The sequence below is a fragment of the Populus trichocarpa genome, chromosome 1 (assembly GCF_000002775.5).
Source record: "Populus trichocarpa isolate Nisqually-1 chromosome 1, P.trichocarpa_v4.1, whole genome shotgun sequence".
Classification (NCBI taxonomy): domain Eukaryota; kingdom Viridiplantae; phylum Streptophyta; class Magnoliopsida; order Malpighiales; family Salicaceae; genus Populus; species Populus trichocarpa.
Window position 1 is genome coordinate 3,848,367 of NC_037285.2, and position 27,414 is coordinate 3,875,780.

The 27,414-nt window shown below is 37.0% G+C and overlaps 5 protein-coding genes and 2 long non-coding RNA genes across 9 annotated transcripts; 4 read left to right on the forward strand and 3 right to left on the reverse strand.

Moving 5' to 3' along the window:
• The first annotated feature begins 105 nt into the window (after window positions 1–105).
• On the forward strand, window positions 106–2,681 carry LOC7496070 (two-component response regulator 24). 2 transcript variants are annotated; one of them, XM_002297782.4, is made up of 3 exons: window positions 106–982; window positions 1,069–1,279; window positions 1,698–2,681. In XM_002297782.4, the coding sequence occupies exons 1-3, from the start codon at window positions 714–716 to the stop codon at window positions 1,845–1,847; spliced, it is 630 nt and encodes a 209-aa protein (XP_002297818.2). In that variant the 5' UTR covers window positions 106–713; the 3' UTR covers window positions 1,848–2,681. The 2 variants fall into 2 exon arrangements, with proteins under 2 accessions (XP_002297818.2, XP_024441418.2); XM_024585650.2 differs by lacking the exon at window positions 1,698–2,681 and adding an exon at window positions 1,422–1,691.
• A 323-nt stretch (window positions 2,682–3,004) lies between these two features.
• On the reverse strand, window positions 3,005–4,542 carry LOC127904914 (uncharacterized). The gene is made up of 2 exons (XR_008058343.1): window positions 4,393–4,542; window positions 3,005–4,295 (listed from the first exon to the last, which is right to left on the reverse strand). It is a non-coding gene; the product is annotated as an uncharacterized LOC127904914 (long non-coding RNA).
• Window positions 4,103–5,749, forward strand: LOC7496071 (uncharacterized). Its single transcript, XM_024610401.2, has 3 exons — window positions 4,103–4,719; window positions 4,812–5,022; window positions 5,372–5,749. The coding sequence occupies exons 1-3, from the start codon at window positions 4,103–4,105 to the stop codon at window positions 5,546–5,548; spliced, it is 1,005 nt and encodes a 334-aa protein (XP_024466169.2). The 3' UTR covers window positions 5,549–5,749.
• A 635-nt stretch (window positions 5,750–6,384) lies between these two features.
• LOC7496072 (uncharacterized) lies at window positions 6,385–8,997 on the forward strand. 2 transcript variants are annotated; one of them, XM_052450063.1, is made up of 5 exons: window positions 6,385–6,774; window positions 7,093–7,774; window positions 7,888–8,098; window positions 8,357–8,502; window positions 8,846–8,997. In XM_052450063.1, exons 2-5 carry the CDS (start codon window positions 7,140–7,142, stop codon window positions 8,850–8,852), a joined length of 999 nt encoding a protein of 332 aa, XP_052306023.1. In that variant the 5' UTR covers window positions 6,385–6,774; window positions 7,093–7,139; the 3' UTR covers window positions 8,853–8,997. The 2 variants fall into 2 exon arrangements, with proteins under 2 accessions (XP_052306023.1, XP_052306024.1); XM_052450064.1 differs by having other exon boundaries at window positions 6,385–7,774; window positions 7,921–8,098.
• A 913-nt stretch (window positions 8,998–9,910) lies between these two features.
• Window positions 9,911–15,123, reverse strand: LOC7496073 (uncharacterized). The gene is made up of 10 exons (XM_002299243.4): window positions 14,927–15,123; window positions 14,680–14,800; window positions 14,372–14,471; window positions 13,991–14,134; window positions 13,611–13,669; window positions 13,116–13,183; window positions 12,974–13,025; window positions 12,087–12,260; window positions 11,338–11,937; window positions 9,911–10,445 (listed from the first exon to the last, which is right to left on the reverse strand). Exons 1-10 carry the CDS (start codon window positions 14,932–14,934, stop codon window positions 10,230–10,232), a joined length of 1,542 nt encoding a protein of 513 aa, XP_002299279.2. The 5' UTR covers window positions 14,935–15,123; the 3' UTR covers window positions 9,911–10,229.
• Window positions 15,124–16,111: 988 nt separating this feature from the next.
• LOC7460518 (uncharacterized) lies at window positions 16,112–19,478 on the forward strand. The gene is made up of 3 exons (XR_002984566.2): window positions 16,112–17,335; window positions 17,704–17,779; window positions 19,313–19,478. It is a non-coding gene; the product is annotated as an uncharacterized LOC7460518 (long non-coding RNA).
• An 802-nt stretch (window positions 19,479–20,280) lies between these two features.
• Window positions 20,281–26,034, reverse strand: LOC7496074 (uncharacterized). The gene is made up of 3 exons (XM_002299244.4): window positions 25,309–26,034; window positions 23,289–25,024; window positions 20,281–20,906 (listed from the first exon to the last, which is right to left on the reverse strand). The coding sequence occupies exons 2-3, from the start codon at window positions 24,900–24,902 to the stop codon at window positions 20,565–20,567; spliced, it is 1,956 nt and encodes a 651-aa protein (XP_002299280.3). The 5' UTR covers window positions 24,903–25,024; window positions 25,309–26,034; the 3' UTR covers window positions 20,281–20,564.
• Window positions 26,035–27,414: the final 1,380 nt, after the last annotated feature.

Genomic DNA, 27,414 nt, shown 5'->3' on the forward strand with positions numbered 1-27,414 from the left:
TTGACTGACTTCATTGTACATAAAAAGGCCAGGCCAGTGATTCAAGAGCCCCTTTAACTCTTCCCCTTCTTTTAATTAAACACGATTCAAAAGCTTGATCTTGCCTTCTTTCTGGGCCGTTGTTGCACGGAATGGAATTCTCTCTTCGCATTTTGTTATCCCCAAATAGCAGAGGAGGATGATAACTTGAAGCATAATGAACCTAGAGGATATATTTATTGCCATACAAAGTAAAAGGCTCCAAAACCATAAAGCATTGACCATGCATGATGAATACCAGCAGGCCACGGAATGTGGATAGCAATAATATATTTATGGTATTGCTAAGAGTAGAAAAATGAAAGAATAACGTTATGTCAAGCAGTCTTGTTTTTACATTATATAGTATAAAAAAAATAGGAAAAAAATAGTACATCATGCATTTACTACAAGTGATTCGAAACAGACTTTCCCGCCAGAATTCTGTTGCATAAGGAGCGAAGTTTATAGTTAACGAAGACAACAGACTATACAGAACACCAACCATTTATCTTTAGCCATCTGTCACCATTTTCCAGCTTCAACATCACCCACATGTCAACTCAACCAATTTCCCCCCCAACAGAGAACCGCTATATAAAAGACCACATTTTGGCGCTCCTCTCTAACAGGCACCACAACATCTCATTCGCTGTTCTTTCTCATCCCCTCTCTCTGAAACCATTAATTCATCAATGGCTGAACAAGATAACACTCAAATTGATGGAGAGATTCAGAATCTTGTTAACAAACTGGATAAGTGCATTGCAAACTTTGATGGAAAGAGGCAAGTTTTCGATAATGCAATTGGGGAAAAGATCCAATCACTGAAAAAAGATCGAGGTGAAGCCAGGGAACTGAGGTTGAGTCTTCATCAAGAATCTGGTGATACAAGGAGCAAGAAGATTGATGTTGTGAATCAATGGCTGAATCAGAAGGCACTGATCAGTGGTGACCCAGATTAGTAGGTGTCAATTTTTTTCGTCTTCAGAACACATTGCTCTTAACTAATGACTGTTTATTCTTTTTCTGTCTTTTCTATGTTTACAGCTGTGATTTATCTGTGCTTATTGTTGATGATGATCGTGCTGTTCGAGACAGCATTCGGAGAGCGATGATGTCATATGGGGCACAGAAGCAGTTTATAATAGATGTTCAAGAGGCCAAGAATGGAAGAGAAGCTGTTTATCTTCATCTTGGTGGAGCTTCTTTTGATATTATTCTTATGGACAGTCAAATGCCCGTCATGAAGGGACATGAGGTATATGTTTTCTGACCTTCAACTTGTTGAGAAGGACTATTGAGATTTCATAAGATGGGTTTGTTTTCTGGAAAGCCCATTAATTGCATGCTAAAATTGGAATAACAGAGATTCTTATTATTTTCTTTTCTTGATAATTCAGAATATAATTGAAGGTTGCAAATTTGTATTAAGTCTCACACAAGAACCACTAACTTGATAGAGTGAAAAGGAAACAACTGTCGGTACTTGTCTGATCTTGATCATGATGAAATAGAACATTGTAACTCATCAATGAACCTGAAAGTAGATTCTTCGTAATCCCAAGGCCCTTTTGGTTTGCTTAAAATTTTAAATACCTTCTTGCTTGATAATTTCTCAAAACCTCTTAAAAATGTTCATATTATCATGTTGACATTTAGTACTCCTCATATGATAGGCAGTAAAGAAGTTGCGTCAGATGGGTGTTAAGAGCCGGATCATCGGTGTCAGTTATCAATTTGAGAAACCAGCTTTCAGGGGCTCAAGCATAAACAAGTGGATTAAAAAGCCATTGAATCTTGAAAAGATCGCTGCTATCTTTTGTTAACCCAACAAACAGAGAGTTTCTAGGTCGCATTGGTTTGTGTTAGCTTTTTTTCCAAGTTAGATGCAGAGATGAGCTCTATGAATAAAGTTTCTGACTAGCAAGATGAATTGGGAAGTGTTGTATTGCTTAACTGTATTGGTTTTCACTGATCTGGTGTCAGTATTTGTTTTCACTGATCTGATAGAAACTCAGATTTAGTTAGTGCGGAGATGACTCCAATGTATACAGAATTTGAGTTTTGTTTCTGCAGCAATTCATATTCCTTATAAGCATTTAAATAGGAAGATAAATGAACTGTGGAACTGAATGTAGGAGCCAGAAGAGGGTTGAGACTTAACTGGAGATTGATTTGCTAATATATAACGGAATTAGCTGGCTTTATAGGAAATGACCTACCTCGTGTCTGGATAATCCCAGCCTAATTGCAGGTTCTACTTAATTGACTCCTGCCTTTGAACATTACGGTTTTCAGTTTGGAGGCTTATAGGTCCTTCTTGTTTCTGTTTTTTCAGAGATATAATGAACAATCGAAAAATTTCTTACAAGCTATGATATGAACATAAAATGAATTGTAGAACCAAATTTTCTTAGAGGCGGCCATAAAGACCGAACAAGGGATTGACAAGGTTCAAGCTAAATTGGCTAGCTCGTGAAATGCTGAAAATTCTGCTTGCCAGTTTTCATCGGTCCAGGTACCGGTGAGGAGTTAAATTCTTAGATTTGATCACACATATTTAGGTACTGCAGCAATGAGAATGTGATTTCTTACCGCATAGCAGACTAGCTATCAATTCGAGGCATATGTTGTATTCCTCTTTTCTTTTAATTATGTTCTGATATTTGTTTTAGATTTATTCAACTGATTTGCAAAACTGACCACAGGAGAATGTGATTTCTGTATCATTTCAATTCCATTTAACCATTTGTTGAAGTTGACAACCTCAAACAGATAGGCATCAGCTGTGATTCACTTGAATGTGGAGGTAACTAGCTATTGACGGATGTCAATAAAGCAATAGGATGATAAATATAACAAGACTTATATTTTCATACAATAAAACTTATTATTTGAATAATCAATTACAAGTCTCCCTTGCTTTAATTAGCGAATGAAACTATGTTTCCAGCCAATACTCTGGCTGCAGAAAAAATAAAAATTAACAGATTCAGTCAGTTGGGTCTAACTGGGCCATATGAACTTCCTTTTCGTGGAATATTCCAAAAAAGTTTTTTTGAAAGTTATTGCATGATATTAGTAACCTTTTTCAAGAACACGTCTCACTTGGTTGGCCCAGCGAAACTAGCTTTCCTGCCAAAATCCTGGTTATAGGCTCTGTGTTTGACAACACCCGCCATTTATCATTGGTCACCTGTCACCGTTTCCCAACCTCAACATCTTCCATAAGTAAACTCAATCAATTATAGCTGATTTTTAAGTTTCTTATTTATTCTCTTTTCTCGATAACTCATAATCACCGTCAGTCTGTATCTGATCTTGAGCATGATGAAACAGATAGGAGCTGAATAAAGTTGATCCTTCATGATTGTAGGCGTATGAACACTTCAACTCTCAATCAATGTTCTGATATACATTACGATACTGACAATTGCTCCTGCATATATATGTTAGACAACTGAGCAATTATGCAAGATGGGTGTTAAGAGTCAGATTGTAGGCGTCACTTCTGAGTCTGATCAACAATGGCATTCAAAAGCCGCTGAGTCCTACAGGGATCACTGCTGTCCTCCCTGATCCCAAACAAGCAAAGAAGGATCGATACACCATCATGAGCTGGAGAGTGGTCTGTGCTAATCGTTTTCCACGGTCCTTCGATGTAGAGATGAACTCTATGAATAGGGTTTTTGAGTTGCTAGTTATGCTAAGAAGATAAACAAATAGTTGCACAAACTAATCTTTGCGCTTCAAGCTGAAGAAAGAAGTGTTGCTTGCAATTGGCTTAGTAAAGGGAAAGGAGTCCAGAAGTGGTAGAAATGGTTAGAATGCACTGGTTTTCGTGTTTTTGTTCAGCTTCTTAATTAGCCATTCACCTTCATGTGAACTTAACCACTTCTCCCGCTCTCTCTATATATACACAATTGAAGTTTAGGTGTCAGATAAATAGAGAAAAGAAAGGTTTCTTATTACAGTATAATAGCTATTGTTCTGACGTTCTCTCCTAGCTAACAGAAACAACAAGCCTCTCACTTTTCTTTCTGATTCTCCGTCTCAAAACCAAGAAACCATTAATTCATCGATGCTGGAAAAACCACCAAGAACATCAATGACAAGTCAAGATAACACTCAAATTAATCTTGAAATCAAGACTTTACTCGTGCAACTGAACGGCAGGGTCACAAATTTAATAAAAAAGATCACTTCTGCCGAGTCCTTCAAGGCAGAAATTGAAGCTTTAGTGAATGAAGCAAGGAAATCTCATCATTCTAGCACTGCAAGAAGAAACCATCTTGATAAGGCAAGGCAATTGCTGATGCAAAAGATTGATGAATTCAAGAAAGAAGAAGATACCGAGGATAGAGGACTCACAAAGACTGATGCAATGGGGGCTCCTTCCGATCTTACAGGAAACCGTGTGTCAATGGTTCAGAAAGATCACAAGCAAACTCAGATTCTAGCTACAGAAGTGGATCGGTACATTGCAGAGATTGATCGGAAGGTGAATGTATTAGAGGATCCATCCTACCTGACGGAAGAAATCAGAGCCCTGAATGTAGATCGAGTGAGAGCCGAGTCTTTAAAACTTTTTCTTCAATCTAGTGATAGAAAGAAGGATCTTGAAGTAAGACGAAGGATTGCTTACGTGAATCAATGGCTGAATCATAAGACGGAGAGCCATAAAAGTGGAGACTCAAGGTCAGAGGGGTACATGTGAAAACTCTTACTGTGAATTTTCTAGAGATATTTCTTTATCAATTGCTATGGTTTTTCCTTTTTTATGATTACAGCATCAAATACTGTGTGCTTGTTGTCGATGATAACTGTGAAGATCGAGAAAGCCTTCGCGAACTCCTCATGTCGTTTAAGTCACAAACGACGCCTACAATGGATGTTCAAGTGGCAAAAAATGGAAAAGAAGCTGTTTATCTTCATCTTGCTGGGGCTTCCTTTGATATGATTGTTATGGACGATTTAATGCCCGTCATGAATGGAATTGAGGTATGTCAACGCGATTGCAGAGAGTTTTTTCTTTCTTTTCTTTTCTCGTTTTACTATATCAGAAAGAAACTTATTCAAGATTACAAATTTGCACGAAGACCTGCATAAGAAACATCTACTTGATAGAGTGAGAAGGCAGCGATGTACGCATCAGATATTGATCATGATGAAATAGATAGGGGATGAATAAACTCGAAAGTAGCCTCTTCATGATTCTGAGGCCATTTTAGTTTTATTTTTGAAGCACAAATTGTACCCACAAAAATGTTAAAAGTATCTGCTTGCTTGATGGAATTTGAGTTCCTCTGAACTAATATTATGATATCGACACTTGCTCCTCATTTGTTAGGCAACGAAGCAGCTATTCGGCATGGGTGTTATCAGCTTCATTGTTGGTGTCGGTGATGACACCGTGAAACAAGCATTTATTGATGCGGGCATAGACCAATACATAGAAAAGCCTCTGACTCCTGCGAAGGTCGCTGATCTCTTCCCTGATCTCAGCGACTCATACTTCGACCTTTAAGTGTTTCTCAGTCTAATCCGTCTGCTTTTACTTTTCTTGGAAGGTTCTTAGTTGTAGAGATGAACTCTATGGATAAAGCTCCTGACTAGCTAGTTATGCTATGAGATAAATGAATAGTTGCACTTCAAGCAGAGCTGGGAGGTGTTGTATTGGCTTAGTTGTAAAAGAAAAGGATAAAAGTTGCAGACATTTTTGGTATTAGTATTCATTGTTTTTGTGCTGATGTTGATCACTCAGCTGTTTGATTATCATGACATGCTTAGCTATTTGCAGAAAGAAATGACTACCTTACTGCGATGCTGATTCCATTTTTACAGCGTTTGGATTTGGTTTCTGCAGCATTTGAATTCCTTTTAAGCATCTGAAAATGACATTGATGATCCTAAACTGCTAAGGCCTTCTACTTTTAATTGTGACTTGGAATGCTGCATACTGGCTTCTGGCATTAAATTTTTAATCCCTAATTGAAGAATAAATTTTTTAAAAAAGTCATTACACAAAAATTCCATCTAAAAAAATAACAATTAAAAATTTAAAAAATACATAAGACGAAGGATTGCTTGCGTGAATCAATGGCCGAATCATAAGACGGAGATTGTTAAAAGTGGAGATTCAGAGTCAGAGGGGTATGTGTTGGCTAAGTTATTAGCTTGCGTGTGGTCAAAACCAGTCTGCTATTTTCTGCAGAATAGCAGGGGAGATGAAAACACTGCAGAAACTTACCACTGGTTTTCTTTTCTTTCTCTCGTTCATCTCCGGAACATCCACACACACACACACACACATAAATAAACCAACACATCGCAGCCTTACATTTGTTCATCTTAATCACCTTTTAATCTAACTAAAGATTAAATAGCTGTCACCCTAACTTAACTAGTTACAGCATATTAACCTTAACAGTATGTTTACTGTGAATTATGTTGAGATATATCTTTATTAATGACGAACAATGCTAATCTTTTACTCTGGATCCATCTTATCAATTGCTATGATTTTTTTTTTAATGTTTAAAGCAACAAATACTCTGTGCTTGTTGTCGATGATGGCTGTGATGATCGAGAAACCCTTCGCGAACTCTTCATGTGGATCGAGTCAGAAACTAAGCTTCCAATCGTTTTTCAAGTGGCAAAAAATGGAAAAGAAGCTGTTATCTTCATCATGCTGGGGCTTGTTTTGATATGATTGTTATGGACGATTTAATGCCCATCATGAATGGAATTGAGGTATGTCAGTGCGATTGCAGAGAGTTTTTTCTTGTTTTTCTCCTTGTTTTAATATATATAAGAAAGAAACTTATTCAAGATTACAATTTTGCTCGAAGAACTGCATTAGAAACATCTACTTGATAGAGTGAGAAGGCAGTCATATTTAACCTTCTCTCGCCCTCCTTCAAAATCAATATCTCACCAACATGTGACCTTAACCACTTCTCTCCTAGTCCTAGCTAACAGGAAAAAAAAGTTGTTTAAAAGAACCAACTTTGGCGCCTCTCTCTCTCTCTCTCTTCAACAACTCATTCACTTTTCTTGCCATCCTCTCAGTCTCTCTCTCTTAAAATCAAGAAACCATTGATTCATCAACGGAGCCTATGATGACAAGTCGAGTTTCAGACGAGGAAGATAGCACTCAAATCGAACAAACCATTGATTCATCAATGGTTGTCGAACCAATAACACCACCAACGGAGCCTATGATCACAAGTCAAGTTTCAGATGAGGAAGATAGCACTCAAACTGAACAAGAAATTCAGGCTTTGTTTTCTCTACTGGATACTTGCATCACAAATTTGGAAGGAAAGTTGACCGATGCCAAGTCATCCAAGGCAAAAATTGAAGCACTTCTTGAAAAAGTAATTCAATTGCTGATTGATGAACTCAAGATCAAAGCAGAAGATAGTGAGGATAAATGGTTCATAAAGAGGGATGGAATGGTGGCTCCGTCCTATCTTACAAGAAACAATACTGATCTTCAGCAAATTCAGCTTCTAGTTAGAAAACTGGATCGCTACATGGCAAAGGTGGATCAAGAGTTGCATGTATTAGAGAATATACCCTTCCTGAGGGAAGAAATCGATAGAGATCGAGAAGAAGCCACGACTTTGAAACTTACTCTTGAAATTTGTGATACAAGGAACGATCTCGAAGTGGGATCGTTGGTTACTTATGCGAACCAATGGCTGAATGATCAGAAGACACAGAGTGTTGAAAGTGTAGACACAAAGGGGTATGTGTGAAACCTTTTTCCGAGAATTATTGTCTTGAGATATTGCTTAGTGAATTATTTTCTTAAAATGTATATTAAAGATCAATTGCTATCGTTCTTTTTCATGTTGACAGCAACAATTTCTCGGTACTTGTTGTCCATGACAGTCGTGATCTTCGAGAAACCCGCCAGAGGCTCTTGGTGTTGCTTGGGTATCAAAAGAAGCTTCAAATGGATGTTTCAGTGGCCAAAAATGGAAAAGAAGCTGTTTATCTTCATCTTGCTGGGGCTTCCTTTGATATGATTATTATGGATGACCTGATGCCCTTCATGGATGGAATTGAGGTATTTTTTTCCATTGAACTTAATTAAGAGAGAGTCTTTGAATATTTGATCATTATATATAGACCATTACTGTCAGAATCAAATTGTAATAAAGAGAGAATCTCTGTTTTTTTTTGTTTTGTTGATAGGTCAGAAAATAATTAGGTTTACAAATTTGTACAAATTCTGCAAATGACCACTGACTTGATAGAGTGAAAGGCAGCAACCGTCGGTAATCTTTATATTATGATACTGACATTTTTGCTCCACATCTGTTAGGCAATAAATCTGTTACGCAGGATGGGTGTTGAAAGCCGCATTGTCGGTGTTACTGGTGAGTTTAAGCGACTAGCTTTCATGGACTCAGGCGCCGACAGCTGCATTATAAAGCCACTGACTCTTGAAAAGCTCGCTGCTGTCTTCCGGTGATGAACTTTCTGAGTCTAATTGGTTTGATCCGAGTTGCTTTTTTCTTGCATTGTTCTTTGTTGTAGAGATCATGAACTCTATGAATAAAGTCTCGGAGTAGCTAGCAATGCTATGAGGATAAAATGAATATTGTTAGCATTTCAAGCTGACAGGCTAGTGTTAATTGGCTTAATTGTAGAAGGAAAGGACAGAAGTGGAAGAAATTCTAGTATTAGATTTTGATGTTCCTGTTCTGATGATCAGTCAGCTTGTTAGTGATTTCATGCTTAGATTTGGATAGTCCTGCGGAAATGAGTGCAATGTACAATCTGAGGAAAATACATGATCCCCTTTCTACAGCATTTGAATTTGTTTGCACAGCATGTGCAATGTACATCTGAGGAAAATACATGATCCTAAACCACAAAGGCATTCTACTTCATTTTTCACTGTGGCGGCTGAATTCTGGCTTCTGCAATTGAATTTTGCTGAGGTGCTTTGGTTGATTGAAACCCTCACTCTTTGGTATATTTCTATATCATTTGAGTTCTTGAGCTCCCATTTTCACTCCCTGCTCTGACAATTTAAACATGACTTGTGCCATTTATTTGCCAGATTACTCGCTCACAGTTTCGTTGTGATACATATCTTCATGATGCTGGCTTTGAAAGTAAAGTTGAAATCTTAGTGGCCTGTAAGGTTGCCAAATGCTCCGTGCAGGAATCTGAATAAGAATGGATTTTGAATTTCCACCATTATACAGTGTCAGGTTCGCCAGTAATTCCCATGGCAAGTACAGCCTGATGTTAAATCCGAATTGATTCCTCCATTATTCCCTGCCAAGTTAGCAGTGATTCCCATAATAGTCCACATTGAATATTTTGAGAAAATCAGTGAAACATTAGTTCAAAATGGATCAGACCAGTATCGTGTAATGAACAATGAGAGGTATCAGATTTTATTGATTAAGTTTGACATAAAGACCAAAAAAAAAATAGTCAACCAAAATATTCACATCATCAGGATCAAATCTTGGACATAAAATCTCCCGCGCAAATTCTGGCCAATATTAACAGAGCATGTATTCTCTTGGAAAGTCATCTGTTGCAGCTTTTGGTATGTACCATCTTGGCTCAAGAGGATATGTGTGTGTGTGTGTCTATATATATATATATATATATATATATATATATATATATATATATATATATATAAGCAAATCTACTTGAACAAGGATGCAGAGCAATAATCCAAGCAGTTCTTTGTGGATATTGACTAGCACTATACAAATTATGATGATATACTTGTTGATTAGGATTCAGGGTATCAACAAGATTGGCCACGATTGTGCAGCAGCAGCACCCAGGGCATACCAGCTTATGTTCTCAACTAAGCTAAATAAATAGCCTACCAAAACATACATGATAATCAAATCTTCTTGAACTAGTTTTAGTAAGAAGTACGACAATCAGCAGCCCAAGCATTTTACAAGAAACGCAAGCTTCCGGCAATACTAGCAGAGTCCCATCATTTACAAGGCAGGCTTTAGTATTTACCATCCGGGTTCAAGTGGACATACAAGCAAATATCCACTTGAAGAAAAAGGGTAGAACACTTATTCTATTTCTTTTTGGATATTAGCGAGTTAGCAGTGCATGTAGTGTGGAGAAAATTACAATTTATTGCGTCATACAAAATCTGGAAATTTGAATTTGAGTCTGATTCGTGATGTTGTATGGCTGGCTCAAGAAAAAAGTGGTAGTCTTTGCTCTCCCGAGGCATACGAAATGATACTCCTCTTGAGTGGCGAAATAAAGTGTGCCCCATGAAATGCTGCAGCACGTAGTATATTTAGAGGGCCAAAATCAACGGAGTATGCCTTCTGAAAGCCATCTAGAATAGCCATCATAGTCATGTTTGCCAGTTTTCTCTCTGCTTCATATTTTTTCAACAACGATACCTGCATAAAGCAAATCAATTTTACTTCAGCAATTATTACCAATTAATATGTATACCATCATGCAAGACAATTAGGCCAAAACTTGACGTACCACCACAACCTTTGATGCCTATATATATTAAATAACTGATTTGTTAGGAAAGTGATGTTGTCCATCCAACAGACGCATGTTTAAAAGTAGGATATTAGAGTGCTCAATTCTGTAAAATGCATGCATGCCTGGCATTTTTGACAGATTGCAAAGAGGATTTCTTGGGTCGATTTACTTCTTTCTAATATACTTTTTCTTCAAGAAATGAGCAGCTCAATCATTTTTTTATTATTAATGCCATAGCTTAGATAAGGCACTAAATAGTTTTCGTGGGAAAGTACAAATCTGCCATGACAGATTTTCTTTCCTTGAGTGTCATGGACCAATCCACCATAGTATTTTGACAGAATTGTTTTTAGATAAAGCACAAAGTCTGTTAGAAATAATACCCACAAAGAAATCATTTATGTTTGTATCCAAGTTGATTACTAGCGACAATTTTTCTCATCATGTAGAATGATCAACAAATGCAACATGGGCTCCATCAGGATATGCATCATCACTAGCTAGAAACTCAGATGATAAAACTAATCCAATGTAATCCGTAAAAAAGTCACTAAGAACTAACTGCCAAGGCAAGGGTAAAAATGCAAAATATGGAATGTAATTATGGCCAAATACCCTGAAAATAAAAAACAAGCCACAAGGAAAAGTGATCCAATTTTTATTACATCAGTTGTTTGACATGATATTTAAGGCAATGGATATTTCAACACTGTAGATTATTGAAGAATATAAGCAAGTGTATGGTGATAAATAATCTACTCCAAGTATAATTAAGAAACTCAGAAGATGACATACCTCCCCAATGTCCATGCCCACAGCAATTCCTTCAGCAATGATTCTTGAAAGAGCAAATGCATCTCCAAAACCCAAATTAACTCCCTGGCCAGCTAAAGGATGAACTGTGTGTGCTGCATCACCAATCAGAACAACACGCTTTGATGCATATTCATTTGCATGCATTAAAGACAATGGAAATGCCATCCTCTCAGATGCCAACTTGACCACTTTTGGTGGAATTTCAAAAGACTCATTAGCAAATATTGTCACATTTCCTCCGAGCCATGAAAACATGCCTGCACTACCCGGTAGACTTGACTTATGATGAGGACCATATCCATAATCCAGAGCATGATTTACAGCTTTCACAAAATCATCCTCTTTCATTGATTTAAAATCAGATGACTCCTCTGGGTTCATGGTCCAAACAATATTGCTGAATTTGTCTCCAATTGGCAGAAGTGCAATTGGACCTGCTGGTAGAAACCGCTGCCATGCACTATAATTTTCTACTGAATGTTCTACAGTGCATATTACCGCATTCTGCGAGTATTTCCACCCAGTTGTTTTAAATCCTGCAAGCTCCCGGACTTGTGACTTCCCACCATCAGATCCAACCTATGATGAATGCAACATAACTCGACACTGATTGATATGATATTCATGATAAACATTTTATAGTGGCTCCTCTAAAATGAAATTGCAAATCTTTCATTCTAATATATTTTAAAGGCATAACATAGCTTCATCAGTGCACGTTAAATTACCACCAACTTTGCATACAGGCTGTTGCCATCACTAAGTTCCAGCTTCGCTAAACGTCCCCTGGCATATGATGCTTCTGTTGAGGCTGTACTGTCCACCACTATGGATGACGAGCTTGGATTTAGAGACATTGAAGTTAATCTAGAATGGTATATTTTCTTTTGGAAATCTGTGTCCTGTACGTTTAACTTTTTAGTATCAGAAATCACAATAGAGAGCATTTTTTTCCTCGTGGAAAAACAATTGATTTTGTTATTGATACACGAACAAGAAAAACTTGTATCCCTTAATGTCCATCGAGAGATTACATACAGCATAACAGAACCAAGAAGACATGCACAAGAACAAGATGCATTACCTAGATTATTATCTCACACGGTTATCAGATAATTCACCCTGGAAATGCCAAGGGAACTGATATGAAGAAAGAAATATCTCTCTTAAGGAATGGATGTGTTCAGTCAGGGGACAAGGACCTCAAAGGCTATTCCACATCACAAATGCAACACATAAAGAAAATGAAGTAATAGATAAAGCCTGAGAGTTTCCACAAAAGAGAGATGAAACTGGACATATCCAGTGTTTGAGTAAGACCTGCACCTATAGGAACACAATACATGTTTATATTTTAATTATTGATGGAAAGAGTATAATTACATTCAGTTATTCAAAAGAAGTAGCGAAAAATAGGTGATATTCCTCAGAAAATAAAATATACAATAGGCCCATATAGATTCCCACTAGAATCTCCATAATGGTAATAGAATCTATGCATAAGATAACGTATACCATCAACAAATTTAAAGTTCCAATTAGGTATCGCATATAGCATCAACAGATTTAGATTTCCTGTTATGTATGAAGATAAACAGTTTGGTGTAAAGAATACCTCAATTCGTGATAACAGAGAACTGTGGAGCACCTTATTCTCCACCACACACCTGCATCATGATGAGTCCAAAATCAGCATCTTCTGCAATATCTAACAGCAGGATCACAATATGATATTTTCACTTCTACATGTGGCTTACCCTAAAACTTCTTTGTCTACATCTCTTGCATCATATTTTGTATATCCTAAGCCAGTGTAATCCCAAACCTACAGAAAATCAAGAAGTGGCAGGCAACTGATGGCATCATATGTTATGTGACAGTACAGTATATATTTCATTGCAGAGGGCAAAATCAAGCAATTTAAAAGACAGCTCTTTCTATGTAGCTGCAAAAAAGAATAAAAAATATGATAAGAAGAGATAGCAGCACAACAGTAATCATAAATCATTCTAATGTGAACCAAATTCGGTTATTAAAAATTCTCAAGCCTTGTAACGAAGTTTCTATTTAGTTCCAGATGCCAAACAGAAACTTCATATGTGTGCCAGAATGCATCAAATTCACAAGTCGAAAAAACTTAAAATGCATCAGCAATGGTAGTAATTCAAGGTAATTCCAGATTTGAAACAGACTATGTCAACCATGTGAAACTTAGAAGTGCATAAAAGAAAAGTAAATAAAACAGTCATCACCTGCATCTTATCAAAATAAGCATGTCGATGTTGTTGAACATATTGCCAGGCACCAGTATCTGCAAAACCATCAATGACAATACAAAGATTATGTCTAGTGTCTGTAGCCAAAAAGTATGTTAAACATCAGCAGTCTCTCGTTGTGGTACTTTCAAGAAACCAATTACGATGGCAAGTCTTCTAGGAAACAAATTATTGTCTTGGTAAAATCAGGTGTGTTTTTAATTTCATAACACAAGTTTATTCTAAAGCAGTTACACTATATAAGCACAGAGAAATCAGTCTTGAGGTTTCTGTAACTTCACAGTGAGTTATTAACAAAAAACACAGGAGATACACATATACCGTACAAGAGGAATTGCGTGCATTTATCATGATACCTTTGAAAAAAGATATAGTTGCAGGTGTGACTGTACTGACCCTTGGATCAGGTGGGTCTTCTCTCTTTATGCATGGTTTATTGGCCAAAGCAGGACTGCTATCAATGATGGCAACACTCAGATGCTTCGTCAATGGCGTGGTTGCTGCAAGTAACAAAGTTAATAACTTGATGCATACAAAACATAATGCATCAATGAGAATTGAGTCATTTATACTACAAGAACATACAGTATCAAAAGCCATTGACAGGCAAGCTCCAATATTTTCCATTTGATCTTGTTTGTTTAAATCCAACCCCCAATTGCCAAGCATAGAAGAATAAATGGAGCAGTGACAACATAATAGTAGACTAGTGCAAATGAGAGGGAAAAAAAACCTACCCAAGGAACAAGCTAGGGCCATGCCAACCATGCCTCCCCCAACAATAGCAATGTCATATGGCTGAACATTGCCAGTAAAACTCAGGTTGCCATCACTCTCCTACCACACCAAAACCAAAACAATCAAATCCAATATTGTACCACAAAGATTAAAACTTTACAAGAACCCATTAACCTTCATAGAGATATAAAACTAATTTTTGGAAAAATAAGACTGGAAGAGCAAGAATTCTAGTAAAAAAAGACCCTTCAATGCATAACACATGAAAAACACACATGATACAATTAATAAGAAAGGAAACCATTACCTGATTAGATTGGGAAGAAGCAGCAGAAGTAGATGCTTTTGCAGCTTCATCACTGAAAAATTTCTTCCTTGAAAGTTTGAATATTTGATTATTAGCAGGAACAACTTTCCTTGCAATCACCCTGTCATTTGTTGAATGTTTTAAAAAAAGGGAAAAGAGAATTTACTTAGTAATAATAATAACGAGTTAAAAAAATTAATTAAATCAAATAAATAAGAGTTTCATAAAAGTTACTTGACATGGATACCTGTTCATTCTTGCGACTGCAGAATTTCAGTGATTGTGAATTTAGAGAGAGAGAGAGAGCGAGAGGGAGGGAGAGAGTCAGGGGAGGCAAGAAAACAAAGAGTGATATGGGCTGGACGGAGCTGGTCTTTGCTATAAGGGCCAGGTTGGGCTTCGTTTAACTTAACGAAAGATGAGATTAAAGGACTAGATATGGGCTAAGTTACCCAAACACCAAGCATGGGCAGCTGCTGTAAATAATTGTAGAAACAATGGCAGTTGTTTTATGTATTCAAGGAATGCGTTTTTCGAGCTAATACATCAAAGCCGCCTCTCTTCTTCTTTTTTTTTTTTTTTAATAATTAAATTCCACCTAGTTTACTACCTATTTGAGATGCATTAAGTATTTTTTTAAATATGTTTGTTTTTTAAAAAATATTAAATTAATATTTTTTTATATTTTTAATATGCTGAAATAAAATTAAAAATTAAAAAATATATATTTTAGTCGATGAGTTAGTTAGCATTTTAGTTAATCTAATAAAAAATTGAATTGATTTTTAAAAAAAATACCTAAATATCACGATTTTGTCTTTTTCTTTTTTTAAAAAATAAAGATATTGACTGGGATTAACTTCCTAAACCCTGCGGCAAAGTATCAGTGGGTCAAATTTAATAACTAAACACGGCAACTTAATTTAGTTAGTCAAAGAAATGACATCTATGTTAAAAAATTTGACCTCAAGTCCAATTCTAATCATTAATAATTTATTTTGTTTGTTTGTTTATTTTTATATTTTTCAACTAATGCATTGGGATATTTTGTTGTTATGTGCGACAGAGCATAGGCCCATCGAAACTAAGTTTACTGTTATTGATTTAGTTAAAAAAAAATCATTTATATCAAGATAAAAAAAATCATAATCCGGTGTAAGGACTCTGTCACGGCTCGGGTCGAATCGGCCGCCAGCCACAACAACTGCAACGAAGGTTTAAATGGTGATACTGCTACTGCATTACAAATCACAGCTTCTTCCTCCTGGTGGGGATGTGAACGCGCTGGATTTATTGCCTGATACAAACAAAGAAATGTGCCCTACTACTCCGAGACGACAAAACCAATATTGTACCATAATTATCAAGCGCACATCATGGCTATTAGTATTAGCTAATCCAAGATTCCGTGCCCCCTTCCAAATGATAACAGCACTTGCGATGACAAGGAAGTAGTTCGCTCATCCCTGTTCATGCAATCCAGCCATGTAACAGGGTAAAGAAGGGAGGGGGGAGCGTCTGAAATGATGTTTAATCAATCTTTACAGTGCACAGGCTAGCCCTCTCAAGCCTCAAGAAAGCTACAATATTGCAAACAAAAAGAAGATCTTGCAGCTCTCTTTATGATCGTCCTCTCCATGCTTTCCCTCTCCACTCACTTGTCGCATGCCCCATGGCCTTGTGCCAAGAAAAGCAAACAGCACGAGATGCAATAAAGAGATTACATGTCCATTTCCAACTGTAAACCAGCAATGAATAATGTATCCCCACAAACACACACACAGTCAAAAGTAAAAGAAGATAAAAACATGTGCCACATCTTTCTTGGTTTACCCTAAGACACCAATTCACCACAACACTATGATGAGTGCTAGGAAGAAAAGGCGAAGGATAAACAAGTCTAAGTGGTGGGTGAGGCAATCACCATGATTGTACCTGTGCTTCTATATCCAATCATCTTTTCCCAATTACCCTGCATAACCCAACACACATAGCCCCACCTACAAAAATCAAAATATATTGTCATATCCCCACTTTCTTAGATGCAAAGCAATAAACCATAATCATTTTGTGATAACCACACCCTATTAGCACTACTATATACAGGCTGATTTCCTCTCCTTCTGTTTCCTTTTTGTTCTGATACCAGCCCATTACTGGTAACAGGCACAGCTACAAGGTTGGTTGGATATGCATGGTATATCAATATATAGAGAGATATATCAAGTTTGACCTTACTGACTGTACTCCTGGCGGCCTCAGGGAAGAACAGGTGCACTTCTTTAGTGTGCTCTTGCTATGTACCCTCAAGGAACATTAACGACAAAGGTGAAGAAAGCAACAGGAGCAACAATACTAAGAAGGGATCCTTTGCGGAAGAGAGAGAATATGTGGTCATGGAAGAAGCCAGTAATAATGATTCAGTACAAGATCATCAAATGAGCAATGGTGGGAGAAATATAAGAAGCAGGACTGCTAGTGGGTCTAATAATGGACCTCTCTTGGAAACTTCTCCTCTCAAGAGTACTCTCAAGAAAACTACTAATGCTATAGTTGGGGAAAATCAAGCAAGGAAAGATCATCAAAAGAGAAAAGTCAGTTGGCCTGATATTGCTCATGGAACAGATATTGCTCATGTTCTTGAATTTGAATCAAGGTAATTAAAATTAACCATCTCCTGCTTACCATACTTAATTTGCATGATTGGATTTTGATTGTGTTAGATGATGAATGCCCTGGCCACAGCATGTTTTTTTGATAAGCAAATTATTGCCAACAGAATCTTCAACAGTTATAAGGGTGTTTTGTCCCTAACTTAAAAGAGTGTTTAGGCTTAGGCACCATTATGATATGTAGGGGCATGCTTGCATGAACAATTTCTAGAAAATAAAGTGCATGGTGTTTTTTTTTTTTTCATTTTCAATTTATCCATATATGCCATGTATTTTAAGGTTAAAGCAGCTGTATTATTTGTTTTCCCCTTGCACTTTCACTATATTTTCCTTCTCTTTCATAATGTCTCAGCACCTCTGATGATGGAGAACTTGAAGGAGTAAGGAACTCTTGTGTTTGTACAATTCAGTGAACAAGAAATCCATAGGTACCACTCTTTAATTGCTCTTTACTGATTCAAGGAGTATCTTCAGGATCATATATATCTTGTTCCTCCTTCCCTTGGAAAAAAAAATAAAAAATCATTAATTATACTTTTGATCAATGGCTCAAGAACCAATTAGGTGCATGTCCTTGTTGAGTGCAATTTGGTTGAAATGTGGAAGATGGCTCAAAATATAATCACATGCAATGCCTTCCATGAGCCAACAATGCATCTTCCCAAGAGATGCACAATGACCCTCGAAGACTTGGGAGTTTTAATGGCAGAAGGCACAGTATGACATTATATACTGAGAATCTAGTCCATGACCTCAGCTAGAGTTCTTAATGATCGCGTGAAGTTGTTGAACTTGTATACATATATGTGCGTGCGTGTGTGTGTCGAGGCTAGGGGAAAGGTTTCTAGCCTTTTAGGACTTCTAATCTTAGAACTCTTAGGTGTTTGGACAACGTAGGTAGAAAGGGGCTGGGGCGGTTTGGTTTGAAAATAAGTGCACATCCAGCATCTCCTGTTGGCAATAATAAATGGTGTTCAAGGCAGATAATGGGAAGCCGCCTCCAAGTCCAGATCCATTAAATTATTTTAAAAAAATCACAGGAGAAACAGAACATAGTCAACATGTGGATAGATCTAAAGTTCAAACCTATAAACTTCATTAGTTACCCTAAATACTAGATTTGTGGGGAAAGGATCTACATAGAAGGCCCGGACTAACACGAAATTGCAATTCAGTCAACCTCTTGGACTAGCCTGATGATGTTAGCTCAAGTTATGGCGTAGAATATCAGTACCTGTCAATGTATGTTCAGAGCATGAATTTAACTCCTTTAGCCATCATATGCAAATAATTTTTCATTTGGGACATACAATGTGCAAGCTTCGATTGACATTTTTGTTTCAGAGGAGAGGTCTAAATCCTAGACCTCTTCGAGGATTAGAGAAATGGGTGCCTGCTGAGATTTTCTATATATGTTGACAGAGCAGGTTGCAGGTATAAATGGTTAGTCCATGAGGGTCTTTCTTCAAACAAAACGCTGGGAGTACCTAATGATCTATATAACAACTTCATTTCTATAAGAATTCCAGGGGAGAAATAAAATCTCAAGGCATCTGTACTGTACGTACAGAAGATAAGTGGGATATGTGTCTGAATTCTTTTTAAAAGACTGGGGACAGAATGATTGGGTTGTTGGAAAAGTAAAGGTTGAGAATCAGGATAGTTCGTAGGACCACTTAGAAGACAATTGTATTGTCAGCATGGTCAAAAAACAACGAATGCAAACTCATGAGAATCAATGCATACAAGGAACTAGAAATGTCCTTCTCAGGACAAATTCCTCGAATTTTTTGCTATTAGTTAGCGTCTCACAACATGGATGGAGATATAAAATAAATTTATCTTTCTCTAACTCAACAAAGGCCGTATAAAATAATTTCCCTCTTATTCTTACAGTTGTCTTTATTTTTTCCAAAGTTTCCCACAGTTTTTCTAACATTTATAACTTTCTCTTATTACAGATGGATCTCCTGATGATGCAGTTCTTCAAGAACATTTCACGGTATTCACATTCTTGTACTGTGTCTTAATATAGAATTAACTCAAGTCTTCTATAATAACATGGAAGGCAGAAAACATGTAAACAGAAACTGTAGAAAGAAATAAACCATCCAGGATTCTTTTGCAGTGGTTCTGTCCAATCCTTTGCGTAACGCTTGCCCAAGTTGCACGACTATTGGGGACCTTTGAAATAGATTTCTAACGAAACCAAGACCAATCAGTCCTTTCGTTTTCTTTTTTTCTCTGGAAAAGTTGGCCTGTATTCACAGTCATTAAACTCAATACAGGGTGTGCTCCACGAGTTGGGTGGATTGATCTGATTCAATAAAAAATAATAATTCTAAACAACATCATTTTGAATTAGAAAGTTCAAAAGTTAAACCCAGTTTTAATAAAGTTTTGACCAGATCAATTTTGAATTGATTTTTTTATACTCAACCCTAGCAAGGGGCAGGTCAACAATCGATCCTTCAAAGAGAGCTTACGTATAAATAAGATGCGTATGAGAGTCTTTTAAACAGGTATCTAGGAGAGCTTACGTATAAAAAAGACACTTTAACACAAAAGTCTAGAATAATGAATTTTAAATTTATCTTATTATATAAACACCTCAAACTTCTTATTCATTGCTGATATGAAATTCCCCACTCGCATGTCTAACTCAACACCTAATGATTTCTTAATTGGTTTGAGGTGAAAACTTGAAAGTTCAGAAGACACCACTGAACTAGGCTTACTGTGTGCAAGTAAGGTGGGAGTTTTGGTCAGTGAATGGCAGGGATGGAGTTGGGGGCAACATCGCAGACCAGAGAATTGACTTAAAAGAAAAAATGATACGGAAACTTGTAGATAAAATGAAAGATGGCAGCTACAAATGAAACTTGCTGGTTTTGTCAGTAAGAGTTAAGAAATCAATCACATACAAAGGTGTTGAAACAAATTGATCTAAATGGAGTTAACGTGTTACATGCAACAAAAGCCAAGCAATTGTCGTAAGAAAGAATCACAATATTTCTTCCCTTCCCAACCCCCACAATGATACACCAAATTTTCTCCCAACTTGGGGATCCTTTGTTTTTTTTTTTTTTACTCACAGTATCACAATATCATGGTCTTATAACACACTATTCCCTATTTGGCATCTGCTGATCAGCAGCTCATTTTGCAAGCTAAAACCTCTTTTACATATTGGTTACAATCTCACGCAAGCCTTTAATGACCATGATTTCTTGCTTTCTTTGATTTGTTCTTTTCCTGCATCTTCTTCTTCTTTGCTTCAGCTGTAACCCAAGTATAATCTGGAGGAATAGCAAATGGGTCCTGAATGTTTTCTATCCTACTGCTAGAGCCACCAGCAGACAAGCTAGGGCGTTGATAAGGGGCTTTTATCCACTGAAACCAAGATGAAGTTGAGGACTGCATAACCATCGGACTTTCTCGTAATGCAGCTGTAGGACTTGAAGGGGGTGTTGCAAATTCATCCAATGGCTGTAGTTCTTCAAACTTCGTAAATGTAACCAGTACCCTGATTGTGGGAACTACTGGGATAGCAACCTGGATGTAACCAAAAAGTTTTTAGAAAACATATTCAGAGATTAACAAAACAATCAGACCAAAGTGTGTGTGTAAACAAAGCTACAGCGTAAGAATCATCAGCATTATCAATTTTGAAGTGATTTTTCCCATATCTAATGAAAGCATGTCAGTGAATTTGGAAGGAAAGAATGTTACTGAGGTAGTCCAAAACTTTACCTAGGTGCAAGGGACTGCCAACAAAATATCTACCAACTCATATTTGTTAAAACTTGGCCAAGAAGCCAAACTAGATCAATTGGATTTATAGCATCCATATTAATATATATGCATAATAATCAGATATTTATGCAGAGTGTTTAGATATTTTATCTAGAAAGGCTGGACACCTGACAGCAAGTGTTAGATGCTCTCTTTCCACAAGGCCAGGTTAAAATCCTTTTCTGTCATATTTTGGTCCAGAAGCATTTCTAGAAATTGAGCTCAGCAGGAAACTTTTCAAATTCAAAAGAAATTCAGCAGAATTGAGTTATTTTTTCTGTCAAGTTCACTCATAGATGATCCTATCACAAACTTAGAATTGCCAAGTGTCTGGTTAACTGGGTTACTAGTTTGACCAGCAAGACAGGGCTGGATGGATCTAATAACTATGCTTCTACCTTGCATCCAAAAACAAGTAGCATGTGGCTAGACCAGGAATAAGGAGATACTACGCAAGACATAGATATTTGCAAAAACCAAACGACAAATCATGATACTGATAACGCAGTCTGCAGAAATGCTGCCTTTGACTCTTTGAAAACTTATCCCGTGAATAAGCAGAGAAGATTCTTGGGATTTATCATTCAAGGTAAAATCATCACCTTCTTTCATTCTTCTTCAGGCGGTATACATTGGTATAATAAAAAGCATTGTGCATTTCAGCACAACAACTTACCTCATTTCACCAGAGCAAATCCTTCACCAACTTCAGCCAAAAGCCAAGTCAATATTTATTGAGGATACGAAGGCCAAGCAATTCCATGTTATCGTGATTATTCACGACATAGAGGATATTATTTATTAAGTGCATCATGCCAACTAGCCTCTCACAAAGGAGCTAGCCAACTTATCAGAATCAAAGGCTAATGAAGAGAATCTCTTGTGGCAACTATTTGGGGTTTAGAAACATCAATCCTACACGGTCATTTCAGCATGGCAAATGTAACACATTAGAGTACTATACTAACTCTGTATTTATTATGCTACACCAAACGTCACCCCAGGTAATCTTACAACCAAACCAAGACATCATAACTGGCTGTAACTAAAGTGGAATGAGCTACGCTATTCCTTGACTTTGGTACACCAACTGGAAAACCTAAAAAAATTACTGAAGTTTGTTTTATCGACCAATTCTTCTTTTTTTCAAGATATTTACACTTTACGCTGGCCCGGATATTAAAAAGATGCCAAAGGATAGCAGGGTAAAAGGTGTTGCTGGGTGCAGTTGTCGAACTTTTTCCTTAAAGGGCTAGTGAAGGACCCACAAAGGATTTTAGATGGTTTTATAGTAATTACGTTTCCAATACAAGAATATCTAAATCTTTTTTGGGTCCTCCGTCAATAACTGTAAGTCAATAGCTGTCACACATTTGAAGACTAGTTAGAGAGTGATTGAGATTGTCATAAGAGTTAAGAAAAGGAATGCTTGAAGCCAAAAATCAAATTTTGTTGGTTGTTTTTTTGAAGCCATGGTGTTGGAATGCCAAAGACACTGAAAACCATGATTTTGAGAAAGAAACAATTTGCTATTTTTTAAACTATGGTTTAGATGGAAATCAAGTTCTTGGAAATGCAATGCCAAACACACCCTCAATGAAGAATGTGCTCAGAAGTTGTCCTCTGTTACAAGGCAAGCATTGTATAGGATTAATTCTGCTCTAATATTGAAATTCTAACTACACATATGACATAACTGCACTGCATCGTGATTTTATGACCTTCGCTCAACAGAACTCCCAGGGGCTGGAGATGCATTAGACTCAAATTAGGTAAAGTTGCTTCAAAAACCTAAGTCAAGACCTTAGCAAGACAAAAGCCTCATGCATCATTTATAAGAGAACACATGAAAAGTTTCTATCCAATATGATTTATATCATTGAATAGATTCATAAAGTGCACTCAATTTTAAGAAAGTTGACAAGGAAAGCCCTATTCGCACCATATAGATCATGGGGTTATATAGTATAGATCTAGCAAGGCCATCGTACAACAACCTTATACAGAAATCAAAGAGAATATGATTGTAAGAGCAGGGCAGTGGTGGGTGATGACAAAATTAAACAGCAAGCTATTGAGCGCCTTGTACTAAAAGAGTTTTGTATTGTCAAATTCAACTGGATATAAGAGAAAACACCATACCTTAACTGGAAAGGTTCCCATAGGAAGTTTAGTTGTGAGCAGCTCTCTTAAGCGACGAATTGCCTTAACCTTGTTTGCAAGAATGTCAAGCAGTGGAAGAAGTTCTTCAGTTTGCAACGGGAAGTTTGGAGAAAGCCAAAGAGTAGGTCTTAGTCCTTTCTTATACTCATTCTCACGGCCTCCTTCCTTGCGACGATTATTGCTCTCAGAACTCACAGAAGTAGATGCCCTGCTATCTCTCCCTTTCCGGTGTTCATCCCTCAAAACAATCTCCACAGAATGTCTTCCTGGTTTAGGCTGACTTGTGGATGGAGAGTCCCCTAGTAAATCACTCACCTTCTCATCCACACAAAGAGAACTTCTTGGTGGAACAATTTTCTTCTGCCCTTCAACTTTAGAATCCCGTTTCCTCCAACCACCAAACCACCCTTTCTTTTCCTGCTTAGTCTCTCCATTTCTACAACCATTTGCATCTTCAATAGGAACCTCCCTGGGCTCATAACAACTATGACGATGTGCGATAATCCCATCGCCATTTTCAGAGCTCAGCTCTGACGTCTCCAATTTAAGAGCAACTTCAAGTTGCCTTCTTTCTTCTTCTGTCAAAATGTCATTGAGCTCCTCACTTTCTGTTTCATTATCATTGCAGGATGAGAAGAACTCATCGTCCGACATAGCCCCTGGGACCTTTCTAGATTTGATGCTAACAACCACATTGTGCATGTCATAGACCTTTGCCTTCCATGAACCCACCATTTCTGTTTTCTCCTGCCGCCTCCATGTCAGCTGTGGCAAAAGAACTGCTTGGGTCACATCTATCCCTGGCCTGAATATATTAGTCTGAGACATTGCAGCCACTTCTTGCCGAACCTCTTCATCAGTTGCCAGAGAACCAGCACCATCCAAAGCATTCATCACCTCTTTATCCTTGTGAGTAATCATGCAAAGCGACCCAGAAGGGACTTTCCCGTCCTCCGATCCATCACCAAGGAAAAGAATACTCTGATCTGAACGCTGGATCCTAAAACCATCAAAACCAGCCAAAGTCATATCTGCCCTCAAATTTGCACCCCTCTTCCAGATTTTGTAAGTATCTGAAGGAGCAATCCTTGAGATAAAAGGTATCACAGAACTCTCAAAATGGAATGTTATTTCCATGTAGAAATCCCTCATCCTTCGCATTGTTCCCACCAAACGAGGCAACCTCCTACACCACTTTGCCCATGCCAATGGCTGGTAATGCCTGACAATAATCATTGCAGTCCCTTCTTCTCTATTGCAGATAGCTTCTTGGAGTGCGCTCCATCCCTGCTCATTCTGCAAACTCCAATCTGCACCAGCAACCATAAGCATCTCGGTTGCAGTCTCATCACCCAGTTTGACAGCCAAGTGAAGAGGGGTGTCACGGTTCGGTACATCACGCCTATCAATTGCAGTAGCAATAGCATCAGCCTTCTCTTCCTCAGCCAATGAAATCGCCTCATTCCGAATCTCAGCAGGATTGCAAAGACGGGGAAGGCCAGCTAATATCTTCCTGAGAGTGGCATAATCTTTGGCTGCAATGGCCTTATGCACAGGACTATGGGCATATTTAGAAATGTCAATGCCCGCCATCCCTCAGGAGTATATAAGGATCAACGCAGGTCGATAATATAAACAAACTCAAAACCTCAATTCAATCATCCAAGTATAGAACTCGATAGAGATGACAGATAAGCAATGCCACAAATTAGAACCTAGGAAAAAAAAAAGCACCACAATCAACTATTTGCAGGTATAAACAACTGACTTTCTGACATAAGAAATTAGGTCCAGTTCATCATTATTCACCAAGCACAGTATAAGCTTTATCTTGCAAACTGTCCCAGAACATAATAGACCAGTTCAAGTTACACTCAGATGGCACAAGAAAACAACCGAAAAAGAATCAAACTTGCAGCAATTATCAAGAAGCAAGACCAGAGAATATAGTAGTGGGCCCATAGCACACAAAAATATCCAAGAAGCCAAGAAATCTCACCTCCTTCTAAGCTTCTTCCTCTCTTTGCTCTTCTCCTCAAAGAAACCAAGATTCTCCAAAAGAAATTAATTCACCAAAACCCCACCTTTCTCTCTCTCTCTCTAGAGATCCTTGCGATCCAATCCAGATCAGACAAACCTAAAAATATGCATGTGGGGGGGGGGGGGGTGTCTGAAGAAAAAAAAAGAGTTTTAAAAAGAACCCAAGAAAGATTGATACTTTATAGTGTTAGAAAGGAACATAAGTGGGGAATCTGATAGAAGAAACGATGAAAGATTTTTAAGAAAGGAATACAAGAAAGTGGCTGGCAAAACCCCATTATCCAACCGAACCTCCCACAACAATATAGAATACTTTAGTAGTCAAAGAAGACCGAAAACACAAGAGTAGACTCTAGAGAGCTTATATATTGCGCTCCAAGGAGAGGTTAGGAATCAAAGTCTAATGACTGCTACAAGGTTTTTTTTTTTTTTTTTACAAGTTTGAAACAAGAGACAAGAGGGTCTTTAATGGGTGAATAAATTGTGAATCAATGTTTATTTTGTAGCTGTATAGGAACAAAAGAAGGGAGTAGAACAAGATAGAGAGTGGTTTTTCCTCTCTCTTTTTTACATTTTAATTTTTTTTTACAAAAATTGTACTGTTGTTGTTGAAGTAAATAAAGATTTGGTTTTTATTTGTTTTCAAGATACAGTAGTAAGTAATGAAGAGAAGCACAAAGACAGAAATGTAAGGCTGGTCAGTGGAAGGCAGAGTCTAAAATGGGAAGGGCAGCATGTGAGGCAAGGAATATGAACCTTGCTTTCCTATTTATTTATTTATTTTGTTTTTATTGTGTGTATATTTAATAATTAATGATTAAAAAAATGAATTCATTTGCAATAATAGGATTTTAAAAAAAATGAATTCATTTGCAATAATAGGATTGATTGAGATGTTACTTGTGATTTGTGGACTCCAAAATTGGTTTGATTTGAAAGAATAAATTAGTGATATGCTAACAAACACAGTGGGGTCATGGTTAGGCCTAGGAGGCCTTCCTGTGGACAAGTATTAGGTCAGCTAAAGAGGGTGAGATTCAAATTTGTTCTATGAATCTTGTAAATAAAATGTCACATGAATGGTCCATGGGGTGGCTAATGGATCACAAATATCCTTGATCTGTTACAGATTTTTTGTATTTGATTGGACTATAGAAAATTCTTGTAGAGAAAATGTCAAATAAATGTTCTTATCATGACTAGTATTAATGTATCATAAATATCAATTTTCCATGTTAGTGCGGTTGTTGTTTTAGTTTGAAACTAGATTTCTAAAATTTTATTTGATTTGAATTAATAAAATTTTATTTTATTTTGTTAAATTAAGCATTAAATCAATATCTAAACTTATTGTTAAAATCATAAGGACCTATATAAAATCAACCAAAACAAAAACTTAAATCCAATATCAATTAATTTAATGTGAAATGATTGGATTGGAGGGAAAAATAAATCAAGTGACAAATAAAAAATTTAAGAAAAAATAAAACATTTTGGGTAGCTATTGCAACCCATGATAGATAGTTTTTTGCTCCTGTGTTGCATTTTTATTATTTTTTTATTATTTTTCCTATCTCATGTGCTTGTGATTTAAAATATTATTTCATGATTTGCCGAGCATCAATTTTATGATATGGAACTACAATTATTGCTAAAATTAGTAATATCAAATTTGAAATAAAAAACAACAAGGAGTTAGGTGCAAAAACCAAAGAGATATAAGAAGAAATGGTTGTCAAAGCCATGCCAAAGGGCCTTCATCTTCATGCGTCACCAAGTAAGAAAGATAATTTCATCGGTACTATAAAAGGCCACATTTGAAGTTCGGTGGTTGTTGCATGCGTCTTTATAATCCTATGATATTTTTAAATTGTTGGCGTTTGTGTTACACGTGTCAGTTATTTTTCTCTTGGTCATTCAATCTAGTTTGTGATTTGAAAAAGAAAGAGCTCCGGTATTTATTTTGATTTTAAATTTAATCCATAATACTTCAAATATTTTAAACCCAAAACATTAAGTGTGATCGTGCCTAATCAAGCACTATAAAATTTTTTTCAATATATCG

Excerpts from the sequence above, each read along its gene's own strand:
- LOC7496072 (XM_052450063.1), top strand. The coding sequence starts at position 7,140 with ATGATGACAAGTCGAGTTTCAGACGAGGAAGATAGCACTCAAATCGAA. Across the intron at positions 7,775-7,887 it reads GAAAGTGTAGACACAAAGGG|CAACAATTTCTCGGTACTTG; the intron begins GTATGTGTGAAA and ends TCATGTTGACAG. Across the intron at positions 8,099-8,356 it reads CCTTCATGGATGGAATTGAG|GCAATAAATCTGTTACGCAG; the intron begins GTATTTTTTTCC and ends CACATCTGTTAG.
- LOC7496074 (XM_002299244.4), bottom strand. The coding sequence starts at position 24,902 with ATGGCGGGCATTGACATTTCTAAATATGCCCATAGTCCTGTGCATAAG. Across the intron at positions 20,907-23,288 it reads TGGGAACCTTTCCAGTTAAG|GTTGCTATCCCAGTAGTTCC; the intron begins GTATGGTGTTTT and ends GGTTACATCCAG.
- LOC7496071 (XM_024610401.2), top strand. The coding sequence starts at position 4,103 with ATGCTGGAAAAACCACCAAGAACATCAATGACAAGTCAAGATAACACT. Across the intron at positions 4,720-4,811 it reads CATAAAAGTGGAGACTCAAG|CATCAAATACTGTGTGCTTG; the intron begins GTCAGAGGGGTA and ends TTATGATTACAG. Across the intron at positions 5,023-5,371 it reads CCGTCATGAATGGAATTGAG|GCAACGAAGCAGCTATTCGG; the intron begins GTATGTCAACGC and ends CTCATTTGTTAG.
- LOC7496073 (XM_002299243.4), bottom strand. Across the intron at positions 14,135-14,371 it reads GGCCCTAGCTTGTTCCTTGG|CAACCACGCCATTGACGAAG; the intron begins GTAGGTTTTTTT and ends TGTTACTTGCAG. Across the intron at positions 13,026-13,115 it reads GTAGACAAAGAAGTTTTAGG|GTGTGTGGTGGAGAATAAGG; the intron begins GTAAGCCACATG and ends ATCATGATGCAG.
- LOC7496070 (XM_002297782.4), top strand. The coding sequence starts at position 714 with ATGGCTGAACAAGATAACACTCAAATTGATGGAGAGATTCAGAATCTT. Across the intron at positions 983-1,068 it reads ATCAGTGGTGACCCAGATTA|CTGTGATTTATCTGTGCTTA; the intron begins GTAGGTGTCAAT and ends CTATGTTTACAG. Across the intron at positions 1,280-1,697 it reads CCGTCATGAAGGGACATGAG|GCAGTAAAGAAGTTGCGTCA; the intron begins GTATATGTTTTC and ends CTCATATGATAG.